Source organism: Salvelinus fontinalis, chromosome 1 (genome assembly GCF_029448725.1).
Source record: "Salvelinus fontinalis isolate EN_2023a chromosome 1, ASM2944872v1, whole genome shotgun sequence".
Lineage (NCBI taxonomy): Eukaryota > Metazoa > Chordata > Actinopteri > Salmoniformes > Salmonidae > Salvelinus > Salvelinus fontinalis.
Window position 1 is genome coordinate 44,727,915 of NC_074665.1, and position 23,324 is coordinate 44,751,238.

Here is a 23,324-nt window from a genome sequence, read left to right on the forward strand (position 1 = left end):
TCAACATATATTTTTTTAGATGCATGCCAGCATTAATTGCACTATAACAGTGCCCACAAACTGTTAGGGCCTACATAAAGCTGGCCCAACAGCAGAGCTTTCCTTTCAGCACCATGGAGTGAATCCTTACCACCTCTACACCTGGCTATCAGCGGAGCCTTGTCTGGCAGCGAGCGAAACAGTTCATTCAGCCACATTTCCTGCTTTTTAAAAAAACATAGCTGACATGGCTGACTTGCTTAAACAAATGTGGTTACTCCTGACTCCTTGTGGATAAGAACTTCTTTCTCCTTCAATAATAACGAACGCCAAAATGAGTTTTGACTTTTGAACCATACACAAACATTATTACATTTATGTTCAGTAAATGTTCATAATGTTTATTCTTATAGCATTAACACTTAGCGCTAAGTAAAAGCAAGTACAAGCAAACTAGCTGTGACGAGGTAGCCCTATTCGTTCAGCACTTTCAAAATGGACACCGGCAGAAATTCAGAGAGATGTTAGTTCAGATAAACTCAGCAAGATGTTGAGGCCTTAACTTAAACTGTTCTTTAAACCACCACACAGAGAAAGAGAGAGAGAGAGACGCAGTTGGCCTACCATTTGAAGTATTTTATTAGGCCTATGTGGTCTAAAAAGGAAAGAAAATACAATCATGAGGATCCACTTTTATGTACAATATACCGAGGCACAGATAGCGCATTGTGCAAACACAACAACCCTTGCAATATCAACTGGAATTACATGGGTTTATTACTGAACTTTTTGTTGAAAACAAATATTTGAATGGGAAGAGACTGTCACTGACAAACATGGTTACAGACCCAACAACATTATGTAGTATCTCCTCCTTGTCCAGAAAAGCACATGAGCTAATTATAGTAGACAAAGTAAGCAAAACAATAAAATAATTCCAACATTGCCTAAAATGATGAATAAGATACTAATGAGATAGACCTATATAAGCAATTGAGCAATATAATAATATAACAATTGAGATGTACAAGCTATGTCATAAGGGAACGATGAGCGGATAAGAGGCAATCCGTAATTTCGATGAAAACATTAACGAGCGAGCTAAGACGGACATGGTCAATATAACTATTTGTTCAGCACTTTTAAAATGTACAATGACATAATTCAGAACATGGGCCGTTCTTACAGTATTCTCCCTGTAAACCAAGTCAGAACCGTAGGATAAAAAAGGGGGCATATAAGCAGACAAAGAAAGCTCTTACAATATTCGATGATGACATTTCTCTAAAACAGGCTATAGGCTAAATGTGCACCACCAAGTCAGAACAGTAGGCTAAGTTCTGGGGATCAAATTATTAGGGTGAGACACATGGACTACTAACAGCTTACTACATAACATACACTTTGCATTACTTTCTTAGCTACAGTATACATATCTCCCTGGCATATTACATCATTTATGCAGCAGCATACAAGACATTTTTGGACTCACTGTTGTTGTGCTGTGCTCCCTTGAACAGGAAGGTGGTCCTGCTTGTGGGCAAATTTTGTCATCAAACTTTTCTATCAAAATCTGGCATTCTCTGGATTTATGGTGCTTTCAAGACAACTGGGAACTCGGGGAAAAAAACAAGGTTGAATCATGACGTTGGTGATCTTCAGGTCGGAGCTCTAGAAAGAGGCACGAGTTCCCGACTTTTCAAAACCTATTTTCCCAGTCGGAGCTTGTATTTTCCCAGTCGGAGTTCCCAATTGTCTTGAACTCACTGAAGTCTGAGATTTCCCAGTTCCAAGTTTCCTGAACGCAGCAGAAGTCATGCTGGATTAACAGCTTGAGCAATGTATTTAACCTTTTCTGGCCTATGGTGTTGGTGCTGAATGTTGATCCTTTTAAGCTTTGAAAAGAGACTCTTTCAGACAGATGTTTTAAATCCTTAAACCCAGACTTGAACCACACACCCTCTCCACCGAATAGCAGGCACGGGGAAGCAAAATAGTGATTGCTTTGCAACACTTGCAGTTAGCCACTGATTCCGTCCGAAACCCCCCATTGTTGAATTTGGGATTTCTCGACTTGTGTAATGTTTATGTCCAATGGCCGATGAGCAGCGGTACGTTTTATCTCTAATTTATCTTCATATGACAAGGATTAAAAATAATTTGCCGGTAGATTGTAGATGTGATTCATGATGATAACTGCTTGTCTAGCTTGCCTGAAAACAGACTTAACAGGTGGGGCTCAAAACAGCTGCCTTGAATGATGGGTCGCCACTGCCAGATCCTACCAAAATATGTCAGAGATGAGGGAGAATCGGATCCAAATTGGGTTGGGTCTGTATCGGACCCGAAATATAAAAAACACAGCTTTATTGCCACGAAAGCTAGCAGCATTGTTTGGCCCAGGGGATCGAAGGTGAACGGCAAGGCACTGAAGCAACGAACCGCCCTTGCTGTCCCTGCCTGGCCGGCTCCCCTCTCTCCACTGGGATTCTCTGCCTCTGACCCTATTATGGGTGCTGAGTCACTGGCTTACTAGTGCTCTTCCATGCCGTCCCTAGGAGGGGTGCATCACATGAGTGGGTCGAGTCACAGACGTGATCTTCCTGTTCGGTTTTGTGCCACCTCGGGCTCGTGCGGTGGAGGAGATCTCCGTGGGCTATACTCAGCCTTGTCTCAGGGTAGTAAGTTGGTGGTCTGTTAATATCCCTTTAGTGGTGTGAGGGCTGTGCTTTTGCGGAGTGGGTGGGGTTATATCCTGCCTGATTGGCCCTATCTGGGGGTAACGTCGGACGGTGCCACAGTGTCCCCCGACCCACCCGTCTCAGTCTGCAGTATCTATGCTGAAATAGTCTATGTGCCGGGGGGCTAGGGTCAGTCTGTTATATCTGACCCTAGCCCTTACCCTTTATCCAGAAGGATAAAGTAATCCTTCTATTCCCCCCCCCCCTTAAAAGATTTAGATGCACTATTGTAAAGTGGCTGTTCCACTGGATATAAGGTGAATGCACCAATTTGTAAGTCGCTCTGGATAAGAGCGTCTGCTAAATGACTTAAATGTAAATATCTGGTGTAATTCTCCTGTCTTATCTGGTGTCCTTTGTGAATTTAAGTATGCTTCCTCTAATTCTCTCTCCCTCCCCTCCTGGAGGACCTGAGCCCTAGGATCATGCCTCAGAACAACCTGCCCTGACGAGTCCTGGCCCACCCCAGTCCACCTGGTCTTGCTGTTGCTTCAGCTTCAACCGTTCTGCCTGTGGCTAGGGAATCCTGAACTGTTCACAGGACGTGCTTGCTATCTTGTTCCGGACCTGCTATTTTCGACTCTCTCTTTCTACCGCACCTGCTGTCTCGAACTCTGAATGCTTGGCTATGGAAAGCCAACTGACATTTACTCCTGAGTTACTGACCTGTTGCACCCTCTACAACCACAGATTATTATTTGAACCTGCTCGTCATCTATGAACATTTGAACATCTTGAAGAACAATCTGGCCTTAAATGACCATGTACTCTTATAATCTCCACCCCGGCACAGCTAGAAGAGGACTGGCTACCCCTCAGAGCCTGGTTCCTCTCTAGGTTTCTTCCTAGGTTCCTGCCTTTCTAGGGAGTTTTTCCAAGCCACCGTGCTTCTACATCTGCATTGCTTGCTGTTTGGGGTTTTAGGCTGAGTTTCTGTATAGCACTTTGTGACATCTGCCGATGTAAAAAGGGCTTTATGAATACATTTGATTGATTGATTTTTACTTAATATGGTACTGTAACTGATTGACCCTGTATATAGTATGCTTCATTTATTATTTAATTGTGTTCATTGTTTAGGCCTACCCTTTTTGTTCATGTTTATTTTTTATATATTTTGCTTGAGTAAACATAGAAGTGGCCTACCTGAACTATGCACAAATGTAAGCCTATAGGCCTAAAAGTTCACATTTGGTGATGTCTTATACACTGAACAAAAATATAAAAGCAACATGTAGAGTGTTGGTTCCATGTTTCATGAGCTGAAATAAAAAATCCCAGAAATTATCCACACACAAAAAGCTCTCAAATTTTGTACACAATTTGTTTAAATCCCTGTTAGTGAGCATTTCTCCTTAGCCAAGATAATCCATCCACCTGACAGGTGTGGCATATCAAGAAGCTGAAAAAACAACACATGATTATTACACAGGTACACCTTGTGCTGGGGACAAGAAAAGGCCACTTTAAAATGTGCGGTTTTGTCACACAACACAATAATACAAGTTTTGAGGGAGTGTGCAATTGGCATGCTGACTGCAGGAATGACAACCAGAGCAGTTGCCAGAGAATTTGTTAATTTCTCTACCATAAGCCGCCTCCAACGTCGTTTTAGAGAATTTGGCAGTACGTCCAACTGGCCTCACAACCGCAGACCACGTGTAACCACGCTAGCCCAGGACCTCCACATCCGGCTTTTCACCTGCGGGATCATCTGAGACCAGCCACCCGGACAGCTGATGAAACTGAGGAGTATTCCTGTCTGTAATAAAACCCTTTTGTGGGGAAAAACTAATTCTGATTGGTTGGGCCTGGCTTCTCAGTGGGTGTGCTTGGCTCCCAAGAGGGTGGTCCTGTGCCCTCCCAGGCCCACCCATGGCTTCCCAGTCATGTGAAATCCATAGATTGGGGCCTAGTGAATTTATTGAATTGACTGATTTCCTTATATGAACTGTAACTCAGTAAAATCGTTGAAATTGTTGCACGTTGCGTTTATATTTTTGTTCAATATACTATCTTGAGTTCATATGCGTAAAACATACATAAAACATATGGTGGCCATTGCCTCAACTTACTCCAAGGCAAACATTTGGACTATTAGCCCACACAACAACAAGGATCACTTTTATGCTAGGTTTAGGATCTCGTCATATTGTAGCTTATAGACACCAACTGATGTATAAAACAATCTTCTTTGGTTTAGACACAAACATCATGAAACCTATACATTCATTTGACTTTGAAAATCAATTTATTTGACCTAACTTGCTTACCACTTTTTCCATGCGGTGTCTTCCTTCAGAGTCCATGAAATGATGACCTCTTCCTAAATATTTGGTTAATGATTATAAAAAAAGCACAAAACGTTTTAGGCATAACTTACATGTAGGCAAGTGTACACATCCATGCAGCCTCACATGCTAAGATAATATTAGACCCTAGTAGCAGTGTGAAGAAGGCTGAAGGAGGTCATAGGCCTAGCTCCTTCTGAAATTCATTCTTAATCTTCATTTTTAAGGTGATGACTGCACCTACCTTCAACACAATGTACATCCACATGTCAAAGAAAAAATGACAGTTGTCACAAGTGGTGTGAAGTGTCAAGAACTATGCATCTTATCACTGTGAACTAACTGTCCAGACACATTTTTGCTTGTGATGCTGTTAATCTGAGTATCAGAAAATGCTGGTGGACTAGTGGTACGGATGCTTTAGTGCAAAAGTGTTGGATCAAGTCCAACTCGACGGAATTTGTTACCGGATGTAATTATCTGCTCAGTGTGGTCCAATAAAAAGTTCACAAGTACGGCCCCAATAGGTTAACTAACCCTTTGGTTCAACTTCACAGGCTTCTAGACTTACATTGTCTACGGGGCAAGAAGGATCAAAATAACTGCAATGCCAACCAGGTATAAGACCTGCTGCCACTCCAATCAGTCACCTGAGTTTCATGATAAGATTTACTTACTACTTCATATCAGATAAATAACAAATACAGCTGACAGCAGCCATGGCGGGGTTCAAGCCATATGGCACCAGAGCGCCGCCATCAGTGGATGAGGTACTTCTGTACTCCTTAAGACGCCTGCCAAACTCAAAATCAAAACAGCTGCCAGTAAAGTTACTTTACATTTCACCGTAACCCTTTTACAGTGTAAAGCTGAAATGTGGCATGCATAGACCATGGGCTGTCTTGCGCAGCAAGGGTGTGAATAATTTCAGTAGGCACTTTAACCAGTTAGAGCACATTACAATTGTGGAGAAGCCAACTTCAGGAGTTCCTCCTGACCCAGCCCAACACTCCTACCAGTGTCCTCTGGCCAGCCCCACTTTGGACCACTCTCCAACACTAAGTGAGCTTCAATGAGCTCTTTAAAGTTCTGTCTCCATCTCTCTATCCTTCACCTCCACATTCCTATACTTCATGTCTGCCCTTCTCCAACTGTCTCCTGAACTCTCTTCATCTTTGTCATTAACATCACGGTGTTCATCTCCTATGTACACTGCTATGTTGAAATCTTTCGTGTTTCTCAGCCTTAGAGACACGTTTACCGCCTCCAGCTCCTAGGTATTCAGAATCCTTCTTCCCCCATAGCCCACTCTGTCACCTGGCCATTCTTATACGGGAAAATACCCTGTCGTCTTACACCACAATTGTCATGACAACAAGGTATTCAGAATCCTTCTTCCCCCATAGCCCACTCTGTCACCTGGCCATTCTTATACAGGAAAATACCCTGTCGTCTTACACCACAATTGTTCTGGGAACAGCACTGGATTTGGGGGAGAGGTTTCAGGGGAGGATGATATACTGGCCATGAGAATCTCCACAGTCTTCGGTGGGGAGTTCAAACTCATCTGTTCAGAAAGATCACATTTACTGTTTGTTGACATTGGTGTCCTGGCAGGGACATTGTCAATTTTAAAATAAGAGTAACACACTCAAAAAAAACACTTGAGAAGAAATGATACTATGGAAAGCAGAAATGGAACGCTTCCATCTGTGTGAATGTTAACTGCAACAAAAAAAAGGAACTGAAAGGAAATATTTAGAGACGAAGGCTGTCACTGTGGAGCAGACAACCTGCGTCACCAAACATTCTCGCAGACACAAACTCATGTACCATTTCATTACATAGTAAGGTGTTAATGTAGTTACATAGACATAAAGGTTATATAGGTATAACGTGTCTCAGAATATTTTAGTATGGTTGTTTCAGATACAAGAAAACAATTCATTATAGCAGTGACATACTTCAACCTCTGGACTGTGCCATGTTCCCTGCATTATAAAGACTATACCAAAGTCCCATTATCCATGAAAACCAGTATAGAAAGTGGTGGTTAATTTCTTTACAATCAAACGAGGAGGAGACAAACTTATCACACAAGTCAGTTACACTTAAACTAAATCTTTATTTACTTATTAATAAGGGAGCAGGTCAATACAACGCACATATAAAGTGAGTTGATTGAGTGCTCTACGATAATGATGGCTGCTCGACCAATCACCCTGAGATGTTTCTTTGAGAGCCCCGAGACCAAAGTGCAAAAGGTATTTTATAGCCAAGATACACCCCTTTCAGTTAACATGATGAACAGGAGATGTATGGAATGGGTCACAAGGTTAAGATTTGTATGAAAGATACTTATAACTCACAGCAGACAGTATCTGCTGTAAAAACAGTTCTCTGTGTGTACAGACCAGGGTCTAGCCCTGGGGTCATCACTCCCTGGTACCCTATAGAAAAGAAACATTACTGCATTCCAGAGTATGAGTTATCACTGTTACGCATCGTAAATCTCACAGAGGCCCATCCTCAGTAGAACACACACAGATGAGCGCTCTAACAACCCCTTATTCTGTTGCATAAAACCACCATTTGATGCAATAAAAGTACTACAACAATCTTGCAATTTTGCTCTCACAACAAATACATTTGACATAAATGCATACACAATGTGGTTTACAGAACAGTGCACCGCAGGCCTGCTCAGTTCAGAATCATAGTTTCACTTGCACTTATGAAAAGGGTTATTTATACGAGTTGATCTGGTTGCTTTGCATTGTGCCTTATAGCTGATTCAACTCCATGATTTACAATGAAGTTGAGCGGCGACTAGTGTAGGCGGCCTAGAGCTCAGTTTATATAAAGAAAATACTGATTTCAGTACCCAAAGAATAGCCTGCAATTACACACAACACTGTTCTGTGTAATTAATGGCTATTCTTTAAGTGCTGAAATCAGTTTTTGATCACTTAATTTCATGTGACCGAGATCCAGTCCGACGACTCTAGTCGCCTGTCAACTCCCTCGTTGAGTTTAGTTACCTACATCCCTTACTTAAAAAAATGATTATATTCACACACACAAAATTGTCACTCAAACTTGATTTAAAATTATTTATAAAACTTTTATTTCCGGCTCCTTCCCCCCTGCCCAACTTCAATGTAGGGCCCAGATTTTTTCCTGGTCTTGTTACATGGGAAAAACTCTTGGCACTATACTATATTTATAAGCAAACACAAGAAGATAAAATGACAGGACAGTTTAAAATACATTTCACAAAGCAGGATCAATGTTCATCAACTGAATTTTAAGGTATATCTTGTTTGTCGAGTATTCAAAATTATGTGCTGGGAGTTTTTCATTTTATACTGTATACAGTTTATTCCATGCACCTGGAAATACTCTATGGGCCGGTTTCCAAGAAACAGATTAAGCATAGACTTAAAAATAATGTTTCTCCATTGAAAGTATTTAATCTCTGGTTGCACAAATACCTTTTTCCCCAAAAGGTATGGTATAATGGCAATGATTTTCAAGAACCCATAGTGAAATTTACATTAACAAAGAAATAACTATTTTCTGGTTAATCAAAGTTAGCTTTCTGACTTCTTGGTTCTGCTTTGAGTAATACAACCCAGATATTCAAGACTAAAACCCACACAGTTAAGAAATACAGGTGAATTACAAATAAAAAGGACAATTTGTACAGTACTTTCCCATAAACGTCTCGACTTGAACAAGAAAAAAACTAATGCTGAGAAAATAGACTTAAGCAAAGCAGCAAAACAAATGGTGTCGTGAGTGGAAAAGCTCATATACACTCTGCCCATTTTACATTTGTTAGTAAACTTTAATTCACATACACATTTGCATGCCACATATTGGTAGTAAAATAGCATTATGGTGGTAAAATAGAACAAGAAAATAGCTAGCTCTGAATATATGCAGTAAATTTAGACAGGTAGGCACTATTTCTTCTCTGCCTAAGGTGTGGTCACCTCAAATTCTCTGGGATGAACCCTACATCAAAGTATATTTTCCTGAGACTAGCCACATAGTAGTGAATTATGATCGATGGGGAGGGTAATACGGGTTTAAACCTGGGCTATGTTCAGTAGGCAAACACGGAACGTCACAGACAGAAATGTCAAGAGTTCATGTGATTCCTTATTATAAAATGGGTGGTTCGAGCCCTGAATGCTGATAGCATACAGCCGTGGTATATTAGACCGTATACCATGGGTATGATTTTTTTTTTTTTTAGTTCTCTAATTACATTGGCAACCAGTTTATAAAAGCAATAAGGCACCTCAGGGATTTGTGGTATATGGCCAATATACCAAGGCTAAGGGCTGTATCCAGGCACTCCGCATTGCGTCGTAATTAAGAACAGCACTTAGCTGTGGTATATTGGCCATATACAAACCCCCTCCGAGCCTTATTGCTTAATGCTAACATGTCAGAGAGCCTTGGGTGTTCTTCATAAGATACAGTGGCTTGCAAAAGTATTCACCCCCATTTTTTCCCTTACAACCTGGAATTAAAATAGATTTTTGGGGGGTTTGTATCATTTGATTTACACAACATGCCTACCACCTTGAAGATGCAAATTATTTTTTTATTGTGAAACAAGAAATAAGACAAAAAAACAGAAAACTTAAGCGAGCATAACTATTCACCCCCCAATCAATACTTTGCAGAGCCACCTTTTGTAGCAACTACAGCTGCAAGTCTCTTCTGTTATGTCTCTATAAGCTTGGCACATCTAGCCACTGGGATTTTTGCCAATTTTTCTAGGCAAAACTGCTCCAGCCCCTTCAAGTTGGATGGGTTCCGCTGGTGTACAGCAATCTTTAAGTCATACCACATATTCTCAATTGGATTGAGGTCTGGGCTTTGAATAGGCCATTCCAATACATTTAAATGTTTCCCATTAAACCACTTGAGTGTTGCTTTAGCGTATGCTCAGGGTCATTGTCCTGCTGGAAGGTGGACATCTGTCCCAGTCTCAAATCTATGGACGACTGAAACAGGTTTCCCTCAAGAATTTCCTTGTATTTAGCACCATCCATTATTCCTTCAATTCTGACCTGTTTCCTATTCCCTGCCGATGAAAAACATCCCCACAGCATGATGCTGCCACCACCATGCTTCACTGTGGGGATGGTGTTCTAGGGGTGAAGGGAGGTGTTGGGTTTGCGCCAGACATAGCATTTCTCTTGATGACCAAAAAGCTCAATTTTAGTCTCATCTGACCAGAGTACCTTCTTCCATATGTTTGCAGTCTCCCACATGCCTTTTGGCTAACACCAAACGTTTGCTGATTTTTCTGGCCACTCTCACGTAAAGCCCAGCTCTGTTGAGTGTACGGCTTAAAGTGGTCCAATGGACAGATACTCCAATCTCCGCTGTGGAACTTTGCAGCTCCTTCAGGGTTATCTTTGTTGCCTCTCTGATTAATGCCCTCCTTGCCTGGTCTGTGAGTTTTGGTGGGTGGACCTCTCTTGGCAGGTTTGTTGTAGTGCCATATTCTTTCAATTTTTAATAATGGATTTAACGGTGCTCTTTGGGATGTTCAAAGTTATTGATTTTTTTTATAACCAATCCCTGATCTGTACTTCTCCACAACTTTGTCCTTGACCTGTTTGGAGAGCTCTTTGGTTTTCATGGTGCCACTTGCTTGCTGGTGCCTCTTGCTTAGTAGTGTTGCAGACATATACATATACATACATATATATATATATATATATATGGATGCGTCACAAAAAAAAAATATATATATTTTTTATATTTCACTTCACCAATTTGGACTATTTTGTGTATGTCCATTACATGAAATTCAAATAAATATCCATTTAAAATACAGGTTGTAATGCAACAAAATAGGAAAAACACCAAGGGGGATGAATACTTTTGAAGGCACTGTATTTATATATAAAAAAATTATAAAAAATTACCCTCCACAACGTTGCCCATGCCCTGCAAAACGCGGTGCTGTAAAGGCGAGGACGAGCATACTAAAAGGGTTGTGGTAATACAATCTCTTGCCTGGACATTGGTGTTGCCACTTCACAATCGTGATCAGTGTCTTTAGGCACAGAAAGAGAAGCTACGACACTGCGCAAGTACTTCTGAATAGGCAAATAAGGTAGTAGCTGTATGTGGTACTTGAGATAAAAGGGTGGGTAGCTAAGTGTCAGGAACAGGGGTGGCGTGCCTGCAAATATAGGTAACAAAGAACATGATTGCATACAGTTAAAAAACAATATCAATACATGATCACACAGCCCATTAAAAATTGATATTTTCAGCGAATGGGTAACACTTAACGTTAACGTCTTAAACAACAAGGTACGATCTGGGCAAAAGGTACATTTTTTTTGTTTTTAATTCATACTAAATTAATCAAGAAAAAAAGAGAGCAGGTCATTGGTTATCGCTGAGTTTCTAATGTAGTCTAATGAATTTGAGTAGCAATTCAATAGTTAAGTTACCAGTTAATTTGTTTAGAAAAATAAACTGATACACTAAGTGAAACTAGTTCAGTGTAATAAGCAAGAGTTTGAATTAAGGCTAGTAAACTTGGCATTCAAAGGCAGAAGATACTGCACATGTATTATGCATGTAATGTGAGGCAGAATGTACAGAGCACATGGCGTTTCAAACCAAGGGCCCCATTTTGAGGATGCAAAAGGTCAAAATACTGCACTATCGTATTTCAAATACTCAATGGTGGAATTCACTTCAAACATTTAAATTCATTCTGAATGCCAAATTTGTTACGTTGATGTTGAATTTAACGGTGTAGAGACGCAAGATTCAAATCACTTAATTGTTACATTCCAAACCAACAGAAACAAATGCAGCACTGAGCATTTCAAGAAATGCCTGTACTTTGACGATACCAACCTGAAGGGTAAAGGTACCTTTCCCAGAGAAAGAGCCTCCCTATCACCCATGATCTGTAGTACAATCAAGTGCACTATCTGGATGAACGCGTCAAACAGGGAAAGGGGGACAACTAGTCAGTTGTACAACTGAATGCCTTCAACTGAAACATGTCTACCGCATTTAAAAATCGCATTTAAAATCGACATCCACGTCTTCGGAGCCCGGGCAACAGCGTAACCCGCCTTGCTCAGGAGCATAACGACAGTTTTTTTTTAGCTCGTTGGCGCGGAGATTCGATCGAGGAAACCTTTTGGTTACTGGCCAAACTCTAACCACTAGACTTCCTGCCGTTACCCAGAGGATTGGCTGTACGACGCACAGGACCGTTAGAAAAACATGACCTAGCCTCACTCCCAAACCATCCCTTCCACCGATGCCACGTAGCACCTTCCTAGATAACGTGCCGGACAGTAAATACAGATGTGGCCGATGTACCCAGTGTAACTTTAAGAACAAACGCACAACTTTCAGTCAACCCATCACAGGCAAGGCCATTAAGATTAAGTGTATCACGTGTTATACAAAAAAAATATATGGTATACCTGATCAAGTGCATTTGTGGTCTATGCCATGTAGGAAAAACAAAACGAGCTCTGAAAACAGAACACAAGAGAAATATCAGGACTCTTGATCAGAGAAACTGTGGCTGCACGTTTCGCGGAGGCTCCTCACAACAGCTCTCTGAGATACACAGCTATTGAACATGTTAAGGCTACTGGGGAGGGGGGTACTGTTAATCTATTACTGAGAAGAGAATTGCATTGGATTCACCGTTTGTCCACCATGTCTCCTAAAGCTATGAACAAAGAGTTTGATAGACTATTTTTTACATAAATATGTTACGTCGATTTGTCTTGCCGGCCAGGTCTCCACTTGGTCATTTTGTACATATTATATATTCTACTACATGTGCCCATCTCATCTCATTGAGATCTAAATTATTAGAGGTACACAAGTTGGTTTTTGAAATAGGCCACTGTAATTATATCTACGGCCACCGCACCTCCTGTGCGTAATGGTCATATGCCAACGTAATCTTTAATTAATGTTGCCTAGGTTAACTCAGCCCTATTTGTATGGATATAATCCTTTATGACCACATGTACCTCTGATTAACTAGGAGAAAAAATTAATTGAATTGTTTCCACACCCACCATGAGTCATGGTCATGTGAGGGGAAATGTGTACATTTTCGGATGTGAGCACTCTGACCTGAAAGAGATCCTGTTCGGATCGAAACGTGGTCAATAAAGCTGTGAATTGGGAGCATAACAACAGTGTGCAGGCCTTCCTGCTCTTTAAACATGTTCAGAATATGGCCATAAGCAGCATAGCTAAACATTTTTGTAAAAATATTGCTGTATATTGTAGTAACACACATTTCTACATTTTTCTCAGTACTTACTTCCAAACAAACCTTTTCTACTGTGCTTTTTCTTCAAGTACAATTAGTTATTTCTTTGAAATAATCAATTGCCACGTCAAGAAGATCAGAGAAGAATCCAAGAACTGTCAAATATTACATTTCACCTTTGAGAATTGACAAAAATAGACAATAGAAACCAATGGAACCAAAACCATTGGATGTTTTCTGGGTGCTTGCTCTTGTTGGGGTGCAGGGTCAGGGGTCAAAAGGTGAAAGTTCAGGACTGTTGGCCGTCCCACTGGTTGGCCATGGGCCGCCGCAGAAGCTCCTCCACGTGTCGGGCCACATCCATGGTGTCTTCCAGGTCAAACTCTCCATCTGCGTCCATCATGGGGTCACTTCTGCTGGGGTGGGAAGGGAGACATACAGACCGCAATCAGTAAGGCATAACGTTGTGCGATATCTGATAGAATATCTGTACCAAAAGCCGGACATGTAGAGAAAAGGAATCATTAGTGATGGGGGAAATAATCTATATAGTAGGGCTGTGGTATTGAACTCTTACCCTACGAGGTCCGAAGCCTGATGGTTTTCTGTTCTCCCTGATAATTAATTGCACCCACCTGGTGTCCCACATCTAAATCAGTCCCTGATTAGAGAGGAACAATGAAAAAATGCAATTTGAAGTCCAGAGTTGAATTTGAGGGTAGTATTGTGTCGCAATATAATTGTTTTCAGGTTTTATATAGATACTGTGACTCCAAGTATTGATTTGCTAGGCAGTATTTCTCATCATTAGATCTCGTTCTCTTTAAAAAAAAAAAAGGTGAGCCAACAAGTTTAACCCATTGCTGTATCTCCAAGACTGATCAACACTTGTTTTGTCATGGCTCTCTATTGTCCCTCTGCAGCACACATATAGTGAGCAATGTTTGGAATATCGACTCGCAAAAATTGCAGTATCGAATCACAATACATATAGAATCGTGATACATATAGAATCTATAAAACGTATCGGCACCGCAGTACCGTGATAATATTTTATTGTTAAGTCCCTGGTAATTCCCAGCCCTAGAAATCAAGTCAGCTCTTTTAAGGGCATTTCAATCTGCAATGCTTTGTAGGTTGCAACCTTCCGAAAACGAACATATTAAGAAACCCGTGACTAAGCAAGCATTGACTGGGCTTCTGGTACAGTTTGTAGTGTGCTAGCCTTGAAAGCCAAGGGTAGGGATTTTGATTCCCATCTGACTTTTTCCGATTTCAATAGAGAATATAACGGTTTATATTGGCGTTTCTGTGTATTGCTTCAAAGTAGCCACCCGTTGCCTTGACAGCTTTGCACACTTGGAATTCTCTCAACCAGCTTCTGATGACCTGGCCTCCACAAGCACCCGATCTTAACCCAACTGAGATGTTTGGGATGAGTTGGACCGCAAAGCGAAGGAAAAGCAGCCAATAAGTGCTCAGCATGTGTGGGAACTCCTTCAAGACTGTTGGAAAAGCATTCCAGGTGAAACTGGTTGAGAGAATGCCAAGAGTGTGCAAAGCTGTCAAGGCAGAGGGTGGCTACTTTGAATAACATAAAATATATTTTGATTTGTTTAACACTTTTTGGGTTACTACATGATTCCATATGTGTTATTTCATAGCCGATGTCTTCACTATTATTCTACAGTGTAGAAAATGGTACAAATAAAGAAAAACCCTTGAGTGAGTAGGTGTGTCCAAACTTTTGACTGGTAATGTGTGGGTGTGTGTGTATATATATATCTATATATCTATATATATATATATATATATATATATATATATAGATATATATATATATATATATATAGATATATAGATATATATATATTTTGCATTAGATTTTTTTTATAAATTGATACTTGGAGCCAAATATAGATATAAAATCATCCAAATTGTTAAATAATACATTTACAATAATCGTCTCAAAGTCAATTTCAGGTCCTGTGAGCAGAAACTTCAACATTGTGAGAAACTTCCAGCGTGTGTTTACCGTAAACACAGAGGTTAGTTTAATATAGTGGCCAAATAGGCTACTGTGGCTATTTGAGCATAATGTAGGCCTAGCAGAGTGGTCTACCAGTAAAACCAAATGGAGCAAATGCATTCCATAACATTTGCACATGGAAATAGCTATTTACAGTGCATTCGGAAAGCATTCAAACATTTAGACTTTTTCCACGTTTTGTTACATTACAGCCTTATTCTAAAACGTATTCAATTATTTTTTTACCCTTCATCAAGCTACACACAATACCCCATAATGCCAAAGCGAAAAACTGAAATATCACATTTACATAAATATTCAAGCCCATTACTCAGTACTTTGTTGAAGCACCTTTGGCAGTGATTACAGCCTTGAGTATGGCGCTACAAGTTTGGCACACCTGTATTTGGGGAGTTTCTCCCATTCTTCTCTGCAGATCCCCTCAAGCTCTGTCAGGTTGAATGGGGAGAGTCGCTGCACAGCTATTTTCAGGTCTCTCCAGAGATGTTCGATTGGGTTCAAGTCCAGGCTCTGGCCCTCAAGGACAATGAGACTTGCCGCGAAGCCACTCCTGCGTGGTCTTGTCTGTGTGCTTAGGATCGTTTTCCTGTTGAAAGGTGAACCTTCACCCCAGTCTGAAGTCCTGAGTGCTCTGGAGCAGGTTTTCATCAAGGATCTCTGTACTTTGCACCGTTCATGTTTGCCTCAATCCTAACTAGTCTCCCAGTCCCTGCCACTGAAAAACATCCCCACAGCATGATGCTGCCGCCACCATGCTTCACCGTAGTGATGGTGCCTGGTTTTCTCCAGACGTGACGCTTGGCATTCAGGCCAAAGAGTTCAATCTTGGTTTCATCAAACCAGATAATCTTGTTTCTCATGGTCTGAGAGTCCTTTAGGTGCCTTTTGGCAAACTCCAAGCAGGCTGTCATGTGCCTTTTACTGAGGGGTGGCTTCTGTCTGGCCACTCAACCATAAAGGCCTGATGGGTGGAGTGCTGCGGAGATGGGAGAAATTTCCAGAAGGACAACCATCTCCACAGAGGAACACTGGAGCTCTATCAGTGTGACCATCGGGTTCTTGGTCACCTCCCTGACCAATGCCCCCCCCCCCCGATTTCTCCGTTTGGCTCGGCGGCCGGCGCCACAAAGTCTCTTGGTGGTTCCAAACTTCTTCCATTTAAGAATGTTGGAAGCCACTGTGTTCTTTGGGACATTCAATTTCGCAGCAATTCTTTTGGTACCCTTCCCCAGATCTGTACCTCGACACAATCTTGTCTCGGAGCTCTATGGACAAGTCCTTCAACCTCATGGCTTGGTTTTTGCTCTGACATGCACTGTCAACTGTGGGACCTTATATAGGTGTGTGACTTTCCAAATCATGTCCAATCAATTGAATTTACCACAGGTGGACTCCAATCAAGTTGTAGAAAGATCAAGGATGATCAATGGAAACAGGAGCTACATTTTGAGTCTCATAGCAAAGGGTCTGAATACTTACGTAAATAATGTTTATTTTATTTTATTATTAATATATATTTTTTTATGTACTTTTTACCCCCTTTTAGTGATATCCAATTGGTAGTTAGTCTTGTCCCATCGCTACAACTCCCATGCGGACTCGGGAGAGGTGAAGGTCGAGAACCATGCGTCCTCCGAAACAAGACCCCGCCAAGTTGCACTGCTTCTTGACACACTGCTCGCTTAACCCGGAAGCCAGCCGCACCAATGTGTGGAAGGAAACACCCTACAGCTGGCAACTGAAGCCAGCATGCATGAGCCCGGCCGCCAGGAGTTGCTAGAGGACAAGGACATCCCAGCCGGCCAAACCCTCCCCTAACCCGGACGACGCTGGGCCAATTGTTCCGCCGCCGCCTCATGGGTTTCCTGTTTGCGGCCAGCTCCGACACAGCCCGGGATCTGTAGTGACGCGTCTAGCACTGATCAGTGCCTCAGAATGCTGCGCCACTCAGGAAGTCACCGTTTAAAAAAAATACACATTAATTTGCAAACATTTCTAAAAACTTTGTTTTCACTTTGTCATTATGGAGTATTGTATGTAGATTGATAAGGATTTTTTATTGGATCAATTTTAGAATAAGGCTGTAACGTACTAAAATGTACTGTATAAAACATTGCGCTTGCCAACTTGGTTAACTATGTTACCGGTTTCAATACAGCAACTGTTTTAGACAGTTTTTTTTAACCAAGCCAGAGAAATAAATGTTTTAAAATCAGTAGAGTGAACGAACAACAAAACACTGTGCAATGAAAGCTTCCTGTCACCACCAGACTTTACATTTAAATAGTGTCAAGATAATTCTTTCATGTCAGGGTTTGTAGTGTAGTGGTTAACGTCACTGCCCTGGGATGTAAAGGTCCTGAGTTCTCCTCTCGGAGAAGAGATCGACATTTCTCTTTCGTGTATAGATTTGACACCCCCTCCCAGTCCCAACACACACAGAGACTGACCGGGGCGCACGCGCCAGCACGGTGTGTGCTTATTTTCTATTATTAGAGGTCTCTTTAAAACACCCGGAGTCGATTTACACACACCGGTGTAAAAAAAAAAAAAAAAAAAAAAAAATCAAAATGCGTCAATTTAAGCTTGAGATATGTTTTTGCATGGGCTGCGTCTCAACCCACCCCATCTGCCTATGGCGGGCCTTCCGCCTCTGCAGTGGAAGGTGGCCGAGCAACGGAGGCGTTTATCAGACCATGAGACATCCCGAAAATCGGTCTTCAGAAGAAAACATCTGTAGCGTCCGAAAGGTTTAGCCAAGAAAACTACTATGACCACTCCATGGAAAGGGGAGACTCATGTTTTGCTCTACGACTCCCACAAGTGTCACGGGACTTGTCTGAAGGTAACCGGTACTGGTTATAAAACATTTATGGAAGTATGGAGGCAGTTGTGCCTACCCAAAAAGAGGTTAAATATGTTTAAAAATAATAATATCCTGAGCTCTCATATCTCCTAGATATTGGACAAACACTCCAAAACCTTGTTCCTTATTATTTATTTTTTGACTGACTTTTTTGCCATTTATGAATGTGTTATTCAATGTGTTTCTATGAGCTAAAAGCCTAATTCTATATTTTATCCCCTAAAAATATGTTTTATACTTAAAGGGTTCCTTAAATTCTATATCAAATAGCTCAATGATGCACAGTTTGACTATCTTAAAACAATTCCATGTCTGCTTAGAACCCTTATTCTGCAAGCGAAATCCTGAGAAATTAACCCGGAAGTGATATTTAAAAAAAACTATCTTTGTTTCCTTTCCCCTCTAACCTCCATTTAAAGGGGTATCAACCAGATTATTTTTCCAATGGCTTCCTCAGGCTGTGACCAGGCTTCAGACATAGTTTCAGGCTTTTATTTAGAAAAATGAGCGAGATGTTTCAAAAGAGGTCAGGTGTCCTCAGAATATTTCCTGCGCGCGAGAGAGGGGCTCCCCATTTTCCTTTTGTCTCTTAATGAATAGGTTATGCCCCGGTTGAAATATTATCGATTATGTTTGTTAAAGACAACCTGAGGTTTGATTATAAAAAACATTTTTAATGTTTCTACGACCATTTCGGATACTTTTTGGGATTTGTTGAACGGAACACGGCTTTTGATTTTTCATCATAACGTGCAACCCAAATGGCGTTTTTTTGTGGTAAGTAATATTTATCGAACAAAAAGAACATTTGTTGTGTAACTGGGAGTCTCGTGAGTGGGAACACCCGAAGATTATCAAAGGTAAGCGATTAATTGTATTGCTTTTCTGACTTTTGTGACCATGCTAACTTGGGGCTAGCTGATTTAGCATTGAAAGCTACACTCACAAAAGCTTGGATTTCTTTCGCTGTAAAATATATTTCCAAAATCTGACAACATAGGTGGATTAACAACAAGCTAAGCTGTGTTTTGGTATATTTCACTTGTGATTGCATGATTATAAATATTTTAAGGAATATTTTTGAATTTAGCGCCCTGCAATTCAGCGGTTGTTTAGGAAAGTGAACCCGTATTCGGTATCCGTAGATCAGAGAAGTTAACAAGAATTTAAGCTTTCTGCCCATATCAGATATGTCTATGTCCTTGGAAATGTTCTTGTTACTTACAACCTCAGCCTACGTTAGCTCAACTGTCCCGCGGGAGGGACACCGATCCTGTAGAGGATTTATTAAAATTAACTTGCTTGACCATGTGTTAAGTCAAGTAACTGTTTGTTACATGCAATGTTCTTTGTGGACTACACCGGACAAATGTTGCTTTCTGGCTTTGTGATGAAACAAACATGTAGCTGAATTTATTCTGCCACTGTGTGACTTGTCTTCTTATGGTCTCGGCCTGAGGCCTATATATCCCAGTGGCATATGAATTCACAGGTTAGAGCAAACAACGCATTAATCACAACACAGGTTGTAATAAGCCCCTGGCTTGGCTTCCCCAGTGATCTTGCCCACGTACTTGTACCGGGAAACAATCGGATGACCACCTCTAAATCCGCACATCTGCCGCCTGCTTGGGTGCATTCCAAGACGTTTCCACCGAGGTGGATGACTAGGATGTCAGGGGGAGAAGTAGCACAGGCCCTCTGCTGGCGCAGAACACCGAGCAGTTGGTGCCACTTCATGCCTTGCTCTCCGAGCCAACTAATTTGACAGTCAATAATGGAAATAGTTAATGGGTAGGCTACATGTTGATTATTTGTGTATTTTCCAGGTGCTCGATAGTTTTGTTAAGAGATCAGGGAAATGTTTCCCAGTTTAGTCCATAAAGGTTTCTGTTTTTCGCTTCCCTCTGGAAAATCAGCTGTTAATACTAAAGCAATAGTAATTATTTCTAATACTAATTATAATTAACTACATTATTTCTGTTGACATGTCAATGTTTTTTTTTATTTTTTATTTTTTATTTTTTACTTTACAGTATTGCTGTGCTGTATTATAAATGTTGTCAAATAATGTTGCATAAACAACTTGCGGTGTAAAAAGCAAGGAAATTAAAAACAAAGCTTTAAATGATAAGTAGGCATTGGTCGGAAGCCGAAAAATAAAGAAAATTAACATGCGTACTTCACCCATGCGCTGCCAAGGTTTTGTAGCACACTATAGTCTAATGATAAACATTATTTTAATAGCAGGTCACTGTAAAGTCCATTATTCCGCTGAAGAGTATGAATTAGGCTGTTTGAGAATGTTTGAATCCTAAGCAACCTGCCTACACATGGTTGGAAGTAAAATAGAGCAACATAGCTAATGTCAAAGCTGTGTGCTGGAAAACCTTGGTAGCGCATGAGTGAAATACGCATTGGGTGCTCAAGTGAATTTATTTTATTCTTCGGCTTCAAACCAATTCCTACTTAAAAACATAATTTGTAGTTTTTAATTATACATACACACCTAATAATATATCTACAGATATACATCTATAGATTTATGGGCTAATAACTTGCAAATATCAACAAATGTGCACACTCGACTCTGCACTTTGATCTGATAAGCACACCCACTGCGACGGTGGGATACGGGAAAATACCGCTCGTAGGCTACCTGCCAGAATTCTCCTCTAGTGCGCTCTACCTACAACAAGGAGGGAAACGCTGATATAAATATATAGTGTAAACTAACGGAGTAATCTTGCGCATCTCTGCGTGGGCTGGTATTTCTTCTGCACGAAAGTCGTGGGGGGAGGTGGGCAGCCGGGCACGCACGCAGCTTAGGAGGGAACTGCATGTCATCTAATGACTTGTCACTGCTGTACATTGATACATTCCCATCTGTAGTGTACTTACATGGGAGGGAAAATTGCAAAGTTGATGGGGTGAGCCACTGACGGGGAGGGTGCCTGGTCCATGTAGGTGGGGTTCCCACAGGACGGCTCAGGGTTGGGAGTAGTGAATCTACAGGGAGGACAGGAAGCACAATCACATTAAAGCTACAGTCTGGGATTTGGGAAGCCGTTTACAATTTGGGTATTTACCCATTGATTATTGAAGAATATAACTTAGAAATGCTTCATGAGTTTATCATAAACCAAAAGAAAAACAAAGAAAAGTAAATCACACACAATTGCCCAATTACAAATCGCCATTTGATAGGATAGAGGCTAGCGCCAGATTTGGAATGGGGTATTTTCAGTTCAGTGTGGGTTTAGAAATAGTAAAAAATTGTTATATGCATGACAATATACGTACTCTGGCACAACCTGCTTGATCTGTGGTTTGACGTAGCCATCCACTGCTTTTGCTGAGAGAAAATGAGAACAGCCAAATTTGAAACAACTTATTTTAGAAACAAAAATAAAGTTAAGGATGAGGAGGAGGAGGGTACGTACAGAGGGGAGGGGTGTAGTACTTGGAGAACACCTCGTCCTTGGGCCGGTCGGGATAGAGGAACATGAGGTGGTTGAGGTCACTGATGCGGTCGGCTAGTGAGCGGATGGAAAAGTCTTTGGTGGTGTACGGCATTAGGTTCCACACCAGCCTCTCCCCTGGAGAACAATATCATAGAAAAATATCCTTTCAACCTCAATGAGCCTAATCTGGCTAAATTTACATAAACATTTTGATGTAGAGACCTGGACTAAGGAACAGAGAACATCTAAAAAGTCCATTAAGTAAGTTTGTGTACGACCCGACAGTGAAGACATCAAGACTATGAAATAACACATATGGATTCATGTAATAACCAAAAGTGTTAAATCAAAATATATTTCATATTTGAGATACTTCTAAGTAGCCACCCTTTGCCTTGACAGCTTTGCACACTCTTGGCATTCTCTCAACCAGCTTCATGTGGTAGTCACCTGGATTGCATTTCAATTAACAGGGGTGCCATGTTAAAAGTTCATTTGTGGAATTTCTTTCCTTCTTAATGCGTTTGAGCCAATCAGTTGTGTTGTGACAAGGTAGGGGTGGTAAACAGTAGATGGTCTTTAAACAAATACGACTAAGTCCATATTATGGCTCGAACAACTCAAATAATCAAAGAGAAACGGCAGTACATCATTACTTAAGACATGGTCAGTCAACATGGAAAATTTCAAGAACTTTGAAAGTTTCTTCAAGTGCAGTCGCTAAAACCATCAAGCGCTATGATGAAACTAGCTCTCATGACGACCGCCAGAGAAAAGGAAGACCCAGAGTTACCTCTGCTGCAGAGGATAAGTTCATTAGAGTTACCAGCCTCAGAAATTGCAGCCCAAATAAATGCTTCACAGAGTTCAAGTAACAGACATCTCAACATCAACTCTTCAGGGAAGACTGTGTGAATCAGGCCTTCATGGTTGAACTGCTGCAAAGAAACCACTACTAAAGGACACCAATAAGAAGAAGAGACATGCTTGGGCCAAGAAACACGAGCAATGGACATTAGACCGGTGGAAATCTGTCCTTTGGTCTGATGAGTACAAATTTGAGATTCTTGGTTTCAATTGCCTTTGTGTCTTTGTGAGACGCAGAGTAGGTGAATGGATGATCTCTGCATGTGTAGTTGCCACCGTGAAGCATGGAGGTGGTGGTGCGATAGTGATTTATTTAGAATTCAAGGCACACTTGACCAGCATGGCTACCACAGCATTCTGCAGCAATACGCCATCCCATCTGGTTTGCGCTTAGTGGGACTATAATTTGTTTTTCAACAGAACAATGGCCCAACACACCTCCAGGCTGTGTAAGGGCTATTTGACCAAGAAGGAGAGTGAGGAGTGCTGCATCAGATGAACTGGCCTCCACAATCACCCAACCACAACCCAATCGAGATGGTTTGGAATGAGTTGGACTGCAGAGTGAAGAAAAAGCAGCCAACAAGTGCTCAGCATTTGTGAGAACTTCAAGACTGTCGGAAAAGCATTCCAGGTGAAGCTGGTTGAGAGAATGCCAAGAGTGTGGAAAGCGCTACACAAGGCTAAGGGTGGCTACTTTGAAAAAATTAAAACATATTTTGATTTGATTAACACTTTTTTGGTTACTACATGATTCCATA

The 23,324-nt window shown here is 41.1% G+C and overlaps 1 protein-coding gene across 4 annotated transcripts in view; it reads right to left on the reverse strand.

Annotated features, from left to right (window-relative positions):
• Positions 1-8,114: 8,114 nt before the first annotated feature.
• Positions 8,115-23,324, reverse strand: part of stat5b (signal transducer and activator of transcription 5b) — a 40,458-nt gene continuing 25,248 nt past the window's right edge. For 2 of the 4 annotated variants that reach the window (XM_055922781.1, XM_055922776.1), the window contains exons 16-19: positions 21,676-21,831; positions 21,536-21,587; positions 21,134-21,241; positions 8,115-13,732 (exon numbers count right to left, since the gene is read on the reverse strand). In XM_055922781.1, the coding sequence (XP_055778756.1) occupies positions 13,606-13,732; positions 21,134-21,241; positions 21,536-21,587; positions 21,676-21,831 (443 nt within the window). In that variant the 3' untranslated portion in view covers positions 8,115-13,605. Of the gene's footprint in view, positions 13,733-13,893; positions 13,978-21,133; positions 21,242-21,535; positions 21,588-21,675; positions 21,832-23,324 lie in introns of all 4 variants that reach the window. The other 2 variants (XR_008759485.1, XM_055922789.1) reach the window with 2 other exon arrangements.